Here is a 14,418-nt window from a genome sequence, read left to right on the forward strand (position 1 = left end):
CCCTACAATTAATAATTGGTAAAGTCTCCTTAGGTTTGTGAATGTGAAGTGCTCTCTTCAATTCCGACCTCAGTAGGGTTCAAATCTGAAATGGTCAATGCAGTAAAATATGTATTTTGTCGAAGGTTGCGAGTTAAATTATTCGGGCACTTAGTTTTCATGATACCTGATACCCCAATCTGCACAGAATCCCCAGAGCATCAAAATGCATCAGTATTCACTGACATATTACAGAGTGGTTGGGGCTGTTTTCTTCTCTTTAATCATGTAGAAGTTGAGCATGAACAAAAATCTGAGCCAGGGCGAGTTCTGAACATTTGAGGGCTATAAACTACAACATACTCAGGGGTCAAAACGGTTTAATAGACAATAAAATAAATACATTAAAACAACTGAACAATAACTATACACACAAGGAATTAAAAGATGGATTTGTCTTAAAATATACCTGTATAACTTTCCTTTCATGATGCCCCAATTGTAGGTGATTGACATTTCGATCACCAGAGAAGTGACATAGCTAGTAATAACGAGTTAGCAACTTAATGTGTTAACCTAACACTTCTTACTCTAGATATCAGCTAGCTAGTTAGCCACAAATAATTTCCATTTCAATTAAATGAACACAGGAAAGCAGACAAATTATCCATCAATCCATTTTCCGTACTGCTTATCATACACACAGTCACAGGAGAACCTGGAGCCTATCCCAGGGGACTCGGAGCACAAGGCGGGGGGCACCCTGGACGGAGTGTCAACCCATTGCAGGGCACAATTCACTCACTATGGACAATTTGGAAATGTCAATCAGCCTACAATGCATGTCTTTGGACTGGGGGAGGAAACTGGAGTACCCGGAGGAAACCCCCGAAGCACATAGAGAACATGCAAACCCCACGCACACACGGCAGAGGTGAGAGTCAAACCCCAACCCTGGAGGGGAAAGTCAAAACCCGCCGTGCCCCCACACAACTTATTGTTAAGTGCGTGGTGACTAATAGTTAGTTTTGAAGCTCAACAACTCCAACAAACAGCTAAACTGTACGAATCTGAAATTGGGATTTTTTTTCCTGGCACCAATATAGTTAAAGTTTGGTATATTTAACTGCTTATTTTTTTCTCCTGAATATCTATAAGATGACTTCAGCAACCTTCTGTGACTTGTGCGTTGAAAGTTGTTTGGTTTTTGTGATGGATGATGAGCAGATTTGTGTAGCTTCCATTTTTGTCAAACATAGCAAAGATACTCTCTCAGGATTAGGAGCAATGTAATAACATTTGAGGGTGGTGTGTGTCCCATTTGGGCAGATTTGGGAGTAGCTGCAGGACATACACCACAAAAAGCTACAGGGAATTTGTTTTTAAACTTGTAGCACACTCTAGGGTCACTGGGGGTTCAAGTTGATGTACTGCCGAGGAGGCAAACTGTGGTGCTGAATGTGCAGGGATCTAGTATAGTTTGGTGATTTTCTACTGGGCTATATCTCATTGCTTGTTCATTGCATGATGGAAAACTCTGCTGCTGTGGATGGTCCCACATGAATAGCCTAAAGTCTTGGACTTCCCAAAAACAGTTAATGCTGAAGACTCACTCTTGCTTCAGTGCAAAGTCACCTCTATATACTTTAGATTTGTCCTGACGAACTGCTGCCGTAATCGTGAATGTACTCATGTGCTTTGCTCATAGTGAAGATCCTTGCGAGGTTTCTTCCCCACGTCATCTCAGGGAATTTTTCCGTGCCATTGTCTTGCTCATTAGGGATCTAAATCTATATTCTTATTTCTGTTAAACAGCTTTGTGAAAATATCTATTGTTAAATGAGCTATACAAATGAAATTGATTTGCATTTCTGATGCAAGTTTGTCTGTCTGGAACGAATCTGTGGGTTCCTCCTTGTTGCTCACTCTGCAGGCCGGGCATGAAGGACGCAACCACAAAAACTGATGTGTTGAATTACGTGTTTTAATGCAGGAAATTCACCAACCTGCACTGGACTTCCACATAAACTCCTGCTCTAGGGAAATGCATCACTCAACACCATAATAAAAACACTGAGTGAAAAGCATGGCATGCTGGTGATTGGTGTTACAAATGCTTTCACCTGTTGTTCAAAACACATGACCAGTGCTCAAGGGGATAATCGGCATTTTCCGAACAGTCTTTAAGCTTTGAACGTGATTAGGTCTGTGACTTGTACAAAAAAGGCAACCCTGCCTGTGTAGGAGCAGATAAAATTAGAAAAATTAACTAGGCTGTTATTTAAACCACTTTTTACTTTTCAAGATCCTTCAGCTACAGCAGTTTGTGCGTTTCAATTTTTTTTTTAAATGGAGGTTACACTGAAAAAAAAATTGTCGCATTTAAAAAAAAATCAAAATTAAAGTGTATAATTACATATAAAAGTTTATTTATTAATCCAGTGGCACTGTGAGTGAATTTCAAACAAAATATCATTAGCCATTCCACTTACTATATTAAATACAAGATTTGGATTTTGAATCTTCAGATCATCAATCACAACGCTTATTAAATCTACTTTCAAAGGACGCATCAGAAAATCCTGAATCTCAAACATGGCTGCGAGCAATCAATCGTAGTGAACATATTACCTTTGAAAAACTTTTGAAGGACTTCAGAAATTGACTGAAATGTAGTTCAAACTGTTCTGGCCATCTGGATTTACTGGTTGTTGGGGGAATGACAGGTCATTGGTTTAAGAAAGTCTCTGAGGCTTAATGAGCTTGTCTGTCTGTGTGAACCCAACTACACTAGGTTCCGTCTCACTGCTCGTTCTGCTGGCCGTCTGTGATGGAGGTCACGGCCCCTTGGCCTTTATTCACATCGCTAATGCAAGCCCACTGTCCGCCCACAGACTCCTTCCACAGGGTCACCTGGGAAAGAAAGACGACAAACATCATCAGCCTAAAGGTCACCTTATCAGTCAAAATAATGTGCTTTGATTATAAAGTACTCTTCTACAATATGCGGGTTCATATTCTGTTTAAGCCATGAAGACAGAATCATATTTTCAGGCTTCTGGTTACACGAATATGCTTGTTGACCAAATACCAAACAAGATACACTCATGAAATTGTTAACAATACATGTTAGACAATAAATTATGATTGTCAAATGGTAGCACTTTTTCACCCAAGAATGACACTATTCAAAAACTGCTGTTCTGATCAAGAAAGAAAGAAAGAAAGAAAAAACAACAACAGAGCTAACTTTGAATGCCTCAAAGTTTTTTGGCAACCTATAAGCACGAGACTTAACACCAACAAAACACCAAAAGCAGCTACGGCTACATCTACATTAAGCCGGACAGATCCGGATAAAATGCTCTCTGCCTACATTGGCATTTTCAAACGTTTTCCATAAACTGCACTGAAACGTCTGAAAAAGCTTACATCCCTATACTGTACATGCGTAAAAACGTAAGAAGTTTTGACCTGCATCATTACCGTCAGGCGTTTATTTAAAAATACAATCTGAAAGCTGTACAAAGAGACATGCACCTTTAACAATGCTATCAAACTGGATAGCAGGCACAACAACCACTGTGCAACATCATCCACCATCTTGTTTGTTTTGAGATGAATGGGTCACAGGACTGTCACACGACGAGAAATACATCTTCGTTTTTGAATTTATCCACTTTCTCAGTCCACATTACAACACGACATTTATCCCAAATTTATCCACTTCAGAGAGTGTTTTAGGAAAAAAGCAAAGTTTTCGTTGGACAAAAACACTGTCTCAGGGTGGACGGAAGGCCAAAGGGTTGATAAAAAGATGTGTTTTCAAATCGATCCAGATAAATGTAGACATACCCTAAGCATCAAGATTTTGGACCAATCATCTGGTTTTAATAAACAGACCACTGCAATTTCCTAAACTTAAATATGTCACATACAATGCTGCGCAAAAATCTTAAGCATCCTAAATCTTTCAGATAAATTTTGTCTGAGATGTGTGTTATTCTGTATGTGTATAACTCAGACTTCAGAACATCCGAGTACGCCTTAACGCTCGGTCTGAGTGCACCAAACATCATGATTAGGCAGACATACTTCACTACCTCCGCTGCTTTGCTCACATCTGTTGCTCTTCAGGAACCGGGGCTATGTTAATTAGCAGTAAACCCCATTCAGAAAAAGCATATTTGGTGCAAAACAGAAGATGGCTATAAACTAAAAACCTTTTTAAGGTGCTGAATATGAACATCTGTTTCTTTCTTTCTTGAGCTAAAAATATAAAACCACTTCTGAGAAAAGTCTGACCAGATGTGCACAAAATTTACTAAATGAAATAATGCAGAAACTATTACTTAGAGGAGTAATTTCTTACACTAACCTCATCTTAAAATCACATTAGTAATGTTTGTAATATACCAATGGACTGGGACTTTTCTCCCAGTTACTGACAGCCAGGAAATGTCACATGCTTGTGTAATAACTAGATTAGATCACATTAACGTCCTCGTGTGGCCGACTCAAGAACAGCATCTCTAACCAACAGAATGAAGCTGCCAGAATCCAGATACATACCAGAATAAAAGATCACACCTTTAATTTCCTCACAGGCTTCCTGATCATTTTAAAACTGATTTTAAGATTATATTATTAATTCTAAAGGACTGCCCCAGACTACACTCCATAAAATAGTTTGATGCTTTCTTGATTTCAGGTCATCAAACAAAGATCCAGACTAATGTTTGCACCCCCCACTTCCATACTGTAGTTAATTACATTTTTATTCAAGCCTGTTTGTATTTTCTTGAACTGTTTTTTTTTTTAATATTTAAATATTTTATTGTATCCCTGTAAAGAAATTTTAATTTGTGTTTTTTAAAATACAATAATAGCAATTATATAATAATAATAATAATAATAATAATAATATTGTTGTTGCTGTTAATAATAATGTCCCAAAAGTCTCCACACATTGAGGAAATTAACACTTTTTAGCACAGTGTATTCCAAAAAAAGTTATACTTTGTGATATTTGTGATACTAAAATGTGATATTTTTTCATAGCCTATATAAATGCCTTTGACACTGAAATCATTCTCATGGCTGGATCAGGAAGCTGTTGCAAAGTTGCTACGGACTTGAACAGAAAACACTGCAAGCACATCACACACACGACACTGTCGCCAAACTTATTAACAGATTCAAAAAGACTGGAAGTGCAGAGGACCAACCTAGAAGTGGAAGTCCACGAACATCCACTGACGAAGGCACAACCGACGTGGTGCTGACAAACATAGTCCCCTATATATGGAGACTTTTGGGACACCCTCTAATATTTAATGCATTACAAACATCTGAATGAAATGTTTACCAAATTGCCTGGAACTTATCAGCGAGGACCTCTCGCTGAAAGAGCAGAGTTATTCATGAGCTATCATCTAAATGAAATCAGCCGGAGGCGATCTGACAGCCTCCTCGGGTAAAATAAATGTAGTCATTAACCCCTGTACCTTAAAGTATCAGAATTGAGAGTTACTATACAAAACAAAACAGGTTTATGCAAAAAAAAAGAAATATCTTCATTAAATACAGGTGTGCAACAATTATTGGCACCCTTTTAGTCAATACCTCCCTTTGCCAAGATAACAGTTCTGAGTCTCCTATATTGCCTGATGAGGTTGGAGAATACATGGCAAGGGATCTGAGACCATTCCTCCATACAGAATCTCTCAAGATCCTTCACATTTTGAGGTGCATGTCGGTGGACTCTTCTCTTCAGTTCACCCTGCAGGTTTTCTATGGGTTTCAAGTCAGTGGACTGGGATGGCCATGGCAGGACCTTGATTTTGTGATCAGTAAACCATTTTTGTGTTGATTTTGATGTATGTTTTGGATCATTGTCCTGCTGGAAGATCCAACCACAGCCCATTTTAAGCTTTCTGGCAGAGGCAGTCAGGTTTTCATTTAATATCTGTTGATATTTGATAGAGTCCATGATGCCATGCATCTTAAGTTCCAGGTCCTCTAGCAGAAAAACAGCCCCAAAACATTAAAGAGCCACCACCATATTTAACTTCGGATATGAGGAACTTTTCCATATGGCTTTTCCATTCTCCAGCTGTGATCCTTGGAGATTTTTTTGGCCACTCGAACCATCCTCTTCACAGTGCATTGAGACAATATAGAAATACATCCAATTACAGGTTGATTCAGAACATTTCCAGTTGACTGGAACTTCTTAATTATTGCCCTGATGGTGGAAATGGACATTTTCAATGCTTGTGCTATTTTCTTATAGCCACTTCCCATTTTGTGAAGCTCAACAACCTTTAGCTGCACATCACAGCTATATTCCTTGGTCTAACCCACTGTTATGAATGACTCAGGGAATTTGCCCCATGTGTTACCTCATATTTATACCCCTGCGAAACAGGAAGTCAAGCTTGAACAATTTCCTGTTCCTAGTCATCCAGGTGTACTAAAAAATTTGTAAAATATCAATGGGAATATACTTCAAATATATTTTTCTCATATGAATTTATAGGGGTGACAATAATTGTTGCACAACTATATTTATCAAATATATTTTATATAAACCTGTGTTGTGTTTGCAATTGTTTGATATCCATGACAGAAGAGCATTTTTGTGAATGTTTTTTACAAAATATGAAAAGGTTAAACAATAAATACAACTTTTCACAGCCTTTTCTGCTCATATTTACCAAAGGTGCTAATATTAGTGTAGGGCAGTATAAATGGCTGTTAACTTTTTTCCCCTTAAACTTGTTTTTAAATACAATCAAGCAATACTGTTACTCAGCTCTCAATCATATAAATGACCTTGCTTCCTTCTTTCTACGACAAAGGAGTAAGGAATAAAACATGACGGGAGTGCTGTTATACGAAAGATAATCAACAGTGGGTGGTGTAATACAGCCTGATGTAAATCAGAGTTAGTGTTATATTGATTATTTTCCTGTAACAGCACATCCCAAGTGTTTCCTTTCTCTTATGTTACAATTGATCACCTACTGCATTGACATTTTTTAGTTATATTTAATGTTTAGGAATGTCTGTGAGACCAGTTTCTGTCATTCCCTCCCCAGCCTCTCATGAAGTTTTCTCTCATGAAAACTTGTTACTGAGAAACATCATCTGCCCTGAAGACTCTCATGTGGCAGAAAATGTATTGTTTGATACTGTAGTAGAGGTCGACCGACCAATCGGCTTTGACTATTAATCGGCACTGATAACCAATTGATCCAGAAATCGGTTATCAGCAAAAATCCACACAGTTTCTCCCGGATGCGTCCGTCCACGGAGTGGCTGAAAAAGGGTATGTTGTTATTATACAGTATGAGAGTGGCCTCTCTAGAGGCGAAATAAAAACTACCACTGACAAATTTTGTGTTTCTTGAAGTGTTTTTTTTTTTCATTTTGGAAGTCTCTATTTTTATTTATGTTGCCTTTTGGTCCAAGTTTGGATGTATATATTTTATTTACTTTAATATTTATCAATAGCGTTAATTAATAATTGAAAAATATATATTTTTTTAAAAAGTATAGTACATTTTCATGATACATTCAGTACTGCTTATTTTTTAAATAATGTTCAGAAATATTTTACTTCGAGTGCTGTGTATTCATTCAGTATCAATTTTAAAAACTATCGGTTGATTAACCTGTTATCGGCAGGTACCGACCAACTTAGTTATTGGTATCGGAAAAATCAGTCGACCTCTACACAGTATACACCTTCCACAACCGTTTATATTTATATTTTTTATATCTATATATCTATATATCTATCTATATATCTATATATATATATATATATATATATATATATATATATATAAAAATGCTTGAACACACTTTTAATTTGTTTATCATAAAGCTTAGACCTTAGATAGGCGCATCTACCATATAAGTCTCTGTGTATTAGCTCTTACTACAGAAACGCTATTAGAACTAGGTCATTAATATAAACCTATGATTTGAATTGCACCTGACACTAGTCACAGCCACAGTAATTGAAAAATTACCAACGCCTTCTGACCAATCAGATTTGAATTTAACAGCACTGCATTTTAACTAACATTTTTAATGGGCCATCAAGCTTAATAAATACTTTAAACAAATCAAAAATAACCTACTCTGAATATTAATTGTTAAATACATTTTTAAATGCTGATGAAACTACATAAATGGCCTAGGGACATTCCTACATGTTTACTCTCATAAAGAATCTATAAATATTCATAAGGCATCACTCTTCGCATAGCCTTGAAAGAGAAAACATCTGTTCACCAAAGCGAGGGAACTGTTGACATACGAGAACGCATCAGCATTTACTGACATTGCTACTGTAGGACTAACGCATTAAACAGCCAGGTATACAGTAAATGGAGTTGGAGGCACAAGGAGGATTTCAGAATACATGTCTCATTTTTCACTGTCATGTTCTCAGTGATTTATTGTTATATTACTATCTACTGGCTTTGTTCCGAAGAGGCCATGTGGAGTCACAGTTTAGGTTGCAGCTCATCACAAGAAACGCTCATGTATAACTAACAGCAATTTAGTGTCTCCTTCTTTGACTCCTTTGCGATAAAATGTCTTTTCTACATGATAAGGAAACGTCTTTTCTACAAAGTACCACCAAGTCTGTATCTCTCTATTACACCGAGTAACATAACAAGAACCTACCTACATTTTGGCAAAATAAATTTGTTAAAAAAATCATAAAGTGTGTCACCTATTATTCTTTAGACGTCTACACACATGGACATGTACCTTGTTGTCTCCTCCGGACACGGCCAGGATGTTGCCCGTGATGGACCAGCTGACGTGCCAAACTACATCGTTGAATTTGTGCAGGAGTTTAGCGGTCCAGGTGTTTCCGGAGGGATCATCACATGTCCAGATGAATACGCGACCATCCTGCAGAGAGAACGAGAGAGCATTCCAGCTTATCAGTTCGCTAAATAAATATATTTATCAACACCTTCACACTTCTTTTAATACCCTGACATAGATTGCTTTTTTCACTTGCTTTAGGCTTTAACACTAATCCTATAATCCAGTCATTCATCGGTTATGTCTCTACCTGTTTTATCTCTTCTTGGCTTCATGGTCAGGGTCAATTCAACTTGTAGAAATATATATTTTTTTCATTATTTAGAATAGCATGAGAATGTATCAGCCTGTTAAAATCAGTTGTACAATGCAGGCAAGTCTTAGTAAGTTTGTCATTTGATGATTGTGATAACATCTCAATACTTGAAACTGTATAAGAACTTCATCCATCCCACTTGACTGCTAAATCATTGCAAAGAATATTCCTTTATTTTTTAGTCAACTTTCTTTAGGGCTGGCCGATATATCGACATCATATCGATATTGTGATAAATGATTATGCAATACACTTTTCTGAGATATCCTTTTGTATACTGATGTATTTTTTTTTTTTTTACGTTTTTAATCACTTAAAATTAAATGGTACTAAATGGATGCTGTTGATTTGATGTCATTTGTTTTAACTTAAATCTTCTTTGTGGGCATTAAAGAAAAGTCAAACTCGGTTTAACTGTTTATTTATTTATTATACTACTGTTTTGCTGACAGTTTGTTGGCTAAATTTTATATATTGTGATACGCATCGTGCATCATAGAAATGCTCTCAAGTATCGCTGTATGATATTTTTGTGATATTGCCCAACCCTACCTTTCTTACACACATGCTACTGACATGATACAATGATAAAATGCTACACTAGTCCTAAACTATAAATCTGAACATTTTAATAATGTAGGGTGATCAAGGCTTGGGGTCGCAGAAAATGTATAAATTCCATTTGGGATCACTTGTCCAAAAAGTTTTTGAACCCCAAGTTAGCATGTGTGTTGGGCTTAAAATAAATAAATAAACACAAATCTGAGCAAACCGGATAAAAATGCATTTTACAACGTGACTAAATGAAACTTTAAATACATGCTCAAACATTGGATTAACATTAACTTAGATTATGGAACAGTAATATATTTTAAACCTCTAGTACACACCACATTTGGGAGTGAGAATTTTACTATTAAGGTTTCATATGGTAAGAAAATGGAGGAATTACCTGAGAGCAGCTGGCAATTGTGCTGGTAGGTAGACCGATAGATGGAGCCCAGCCTACATCTCTCACCCAGTCACTGTGGGCCTCCAGCTTCTGGTCCTCCTTCCACTGACCATCCTCCTCTCTGTATCAACAGTTTGTTGAAGGTATATCTCAAATGGAGCATGTAGTAATACAAATGCAATATACTATTTTATCCATATGATGCAGTCCTACAGCTAGAAAACATCTGCAGCTTTAACTGTGCTCAAGTCAGGTTTGCTGCTGCATAAAAAGTAATCACAACAAGAAGCCAATTACTTACTTCCAAAGCTTGACCAAGTTGTCACAACCTCCAGAGACAAATCTCTTCACATAGTTGGGTTTCTGTCCTGTGGGCTGGTCTATGAGGCTGCCTGGAACAACAGCTGGAGCCCAGCTCACTGCATTGCAGCCAATCTGGCAGGAAAGACACAGAGAAATGTTGAACTCTCCTTTTGCCATAACAAGGAATAAAAAAAATTACCACTTGTACTCAGAATTATTAGCAAGTACTAAAGAACGAGCCAGAACAGTGTCACATATTTATGTAGGCCTGGGGATGAGATAAGTCTTCTAAACTGCATTTACAGTGTGGGCATTGTTGATCTTCTTGATGTCCCACTGCCCATCACCAGTGTAGGTCAGAATCGAGATGGCACCATCAGAGCTTCCGCAGGCCAGAATTAAACCGAAGTCATAGGGTCCCCAGCAAATAGAGTTCACTACAAGAGAGAAAATACATTTCAACACAATGCATCAATCCATTAACCTAACAGTCACTCGGTATACAGCACACATTAAATCTCATTTTAAATCTGTCTAATCAATACAAGGTACCCGAGGAGTTGTGGCCCGTGTACTTGTACATCTTATCCCACGTCCCGTTTTCTTCTTTCCAGATGATCACTTTTCTGTCGTAGGAGCACGAGGCCAGGATGTTGCCGTAGGTGGGATGTGCCCAAGCCACTTGCCACACTGGACCTTCATGTCTGCATGAGAGAATTACAAAATTCTTTGGTCAGATTAGGCATACACTTCTAGTTCCTGCTGGATGCCGTGAAATTTCAGAATAACAGAGGTGTTGGATTCTATCCTCAAGATTAGCCATGTTGTTGGGAGATCACTGGTTCAAACCCCAGCAATGCCACAGCCATCCGTTGCCGGGAGCCAAGGTAGAAAAACCAACTTGGGGTGTCTGTAAGCTCATGTATGCAGCAAAGAGGGTTTTTTTTTCAGGTTTTCAAGGTTTCTATGTAATGGGTACTGTCAAGCTGCACAAGCAGCTCCCATTCTCAATGTTCTCCTTCAAATGCTACAGCAAAGGCAACTCCCTATTACCAGATAAACACTGATCGGCCTCCTCCTCCCCCTACTGACTACAGGTTGACCAATTGATCGGTTTTACCAATTAACTGGCACCGATAAACGATTGCTGGAATTCCAAAACATCCACACCGATAGTTTTCCCGGTTGCGTCCATTGCCTGAGCGGCTGAGAAAGGGCCGCTCTCATCATACAATACAAGAGTGGCCTCTAGAGGTGAAATAAAAATGACCACTGGCAAATTTTGTTGTGTAATTTGAAGTGTTTTTTTTTTTTAATTCATTTTGGATGTCTCTATTTTTATTTGGAGTGTTACGTTTTGGTTCGGTTTGGATGTATATCTTTTATTTACTTTATTTATTAATTGTTAACGTATTAACATTTACATATTTAATTTTAAAAAGTACTGTACATTTTCATGGTACAGTCAGTACTTTTTATTTTTGTAATAAAGCTCAGCAATATTTTACTTTGAGTTTTATGTATTCATTCGGTATCAGTTTTAAAATCTATTGGTTGATTAATCAGTTATAGGCAGGGACTGCCTGACTTAGTTACGAGTATCAGTAAAATCCACTATCAGTCAACCTCTTCTACTGACCAATTCTGTTGGAACTACGCTACATGGAAAAGAAAAAAAAAACAACACAGGGCTGCACAGCTCTGTTCTGGCTGGGGCTTAGAAACTTACTAGATCCACTGCACGCCATTAAGTTTTATTTTTCTAATATACACAAAAAGTAACATTATTATAGATTTAGAAACACTTGACCAGTGAACTGGAGGAACAGTCAATACATGATATGCATTTAAAAAAAAAGAGCATACTGTTATATCAACCACTTGTAAATTTACAGTAAATTTTAAAAGTAAGACTTCCCCTACCCCCTCAGGTCTGCCACAAGAATCTGACCACCATTCTTAACATCAAAGATCTTCACAGATCGATCGGAGGAGCAGGTCGCCAGTCTCGTGCCGTAGTAGTCCATCTGAGCATCATGCTTTAAAAAAAGAAGAAGAAAAAACAGGAGTTTGTAAAGAAAGAATCTGGATGCATTAAGCACAAACTTCAAAATCCAGGTCACTCAACATTAAATCAAATTAGTCAGCAAATATACGTACAATCATATCCTCATGGGAGGTATCCACGGTGTTAATGACAGACACCTGAAAGATAAACAGAGCTCAAAGGAGGGAAGAAGGTAGAACTGATAAAGGTTGCCCCCCAAAAAAGTCAAATCCGAGATCAATCAAAATGAATCCCAACAAGTAAGGAACAAAACACAATGGAGTACGTGTATTGATTATTTTACAATAACAGCACATCTCAAAAGGATATAAGCACACCTCTTATGTCACTGCAATTTGCCCAAAATAACCTTTTTTAAAATCTATTAAAGAATGTCACATAATACATTTCATCTGCTTATAGTTACTTTTATTGTTGTGGAATATCTGTGAAACAAGTTATCACTTTACCGCTGACAGTTAGAAAGCTCCTTTCAAGCTTTGTAATGGAGACTCCTTCCATCAATAATAAATAAATGTTGCCTCACAGAAAACTTTACAATATCATAAATATACACACTGTTTTAATCTGTTTATGTGGCGCATCCCTCATACAAGTCCCCATGTACGTTGTTATTATACAGTATTGTTTACATGGACAACAATATTCCAATATTAAGACAATACTCTGATTACGAAACTACCATGTGAACAGCAATTTCTGATTATCCGGCTAAAGTCATACTCGAAGTAAACACAAATCGAATGATGACGTGAACTATTCCTATTTTAGTCCCATTATCGGAGTGCTTTACAGACATGTACACACCTTAACAGAATATTGTCTTATTCAGAATACGGTCAGTAATTAGATTACTGCTGTCCATGTAAACAGTCATAGAAACGGTAACTTATTACTAAGAGCGCATTAATATAAACCTGTGATTTGTCTTGTAGCTGAACTACTATCAGAGCTGACCAACTGAAGATTCAACTGTGGGGTGTGATATAGAAGAATATAACAATTAACGCAAATTGTGTTTGTTTAAATTAAAAAGAAGAAGAAGAAGAAGAAGAAGAACTTTCACTATTGAGTTCAAAGTTATTTTAGGTAAACGTTGGCTGATGTTTAGATTTTATTCAATTTAAATTAACATAAGGTTAGCTAACTGACTACCTAGCTAATATAAACAGGAAACTACACCTTCAGACTGACGATAATAAAACCTAGCAAACAGTTCTAGCTCAACTTCCAGAACTAGCTCTCTCTACCTGTTCGTTTGAATTAGTTTAACTCGTAAGTATGATTTCTTTTGGCTATTCAGCAAAGCAACTTACTAGCAACTTACTAACAACTAGAAGTCTAAGGAAGCCGGTCACTATAAGCTAACGGTAACTAGCCAGCGGTTAGCAAATTAAAAAAGCATTCTAAAGTAAATATATATTTGAAAACTTCTAAAGTAATCCTTGTCTAATCAAATACCAAACAGCTAGTAATGTTTCACTTACCATGTCTAGATATTAGGGTTTGTTTAACAAAACAGCCACTGCTGAAGGCATCCAATTAAACGCTGCTTGTGTTTTCGACGTGGCAACGGGACCGCCGAGTGACGAGGAGATTTCAGCTGTGAAAAGGCGCCGGGTGGAACAAGTAGAAAGGAAAATAGTCCCACAAATTGGTTCCGCTTTGCTGCAATTCGAGAACTTGGCGCAAAATGGCATATGCACTCTCCAAACTCTCAACGTACCGCGTTAAAACGTGTGATAATTTTGCGCCACATTACGTCCAAATATACAGCATGAATGTAACAAATAATTTGATGCCATTATGATGACGAGAGTAACTCTGTACATCATCTGCTTCTCTCAAACCGCCATCTTTTATTGATCCAGCAAAATGACCTGCGACCTGCTTGTGTAGAGACAGCGGTAAATTAATAATAATGTTACAAGGTGGGTTTTAATT

General features: G+C 37.4%; 1 protein-coding gene across 1 annotated transcript; it reads right to left on the minus strand.

Moving 5' to 3' along the window:
- Positions 1 to 2,391: 2,391 nt before the first annotated feature.
- On the minus strand, positions 2,392 to 14,053 carry sec13 (SEC13 homolog, nuclear pore and COPII coat complex component). Its single transcript, NM_001200593.1, is given in 9 exon segments — positions 2,392 to 2,892; positions 8,773 to 8,919; positions 10,104 to 10,224; positions 10,405 to 10,538; positions 10,710 to 10,843; positions 10,959 to 11,110; positions 12,330 to 12,445; positions 12,567 to 12,611; positions 13,962 to 14,053. Coding segments are annotated over 9 exon segments (963 nt in total). The 5' UTR covers positions 13,965 to 14,053; the 3' UTR covers positions 2,392 to 2,781.
- Positions 14,054 to 14,418: the final 365 nt, after the last annotated feature.

The sequence above is a fragment of the Ictalurus punctatus genome, chromosome 21, assembly GCF_001660625.3.
Source record: "Ictalurus punctatus breed USDA103 chromosome 21, Coco_2.0, whole genome shotgun sequence".
NCBI classification, from domain to species: domain Eukaryota; kingdom Metazoa; phylum Chordata; class Actinopteri; order Siluriformes; family Ictaluridae; genus Ictalurus; species Ictalurus punctatus.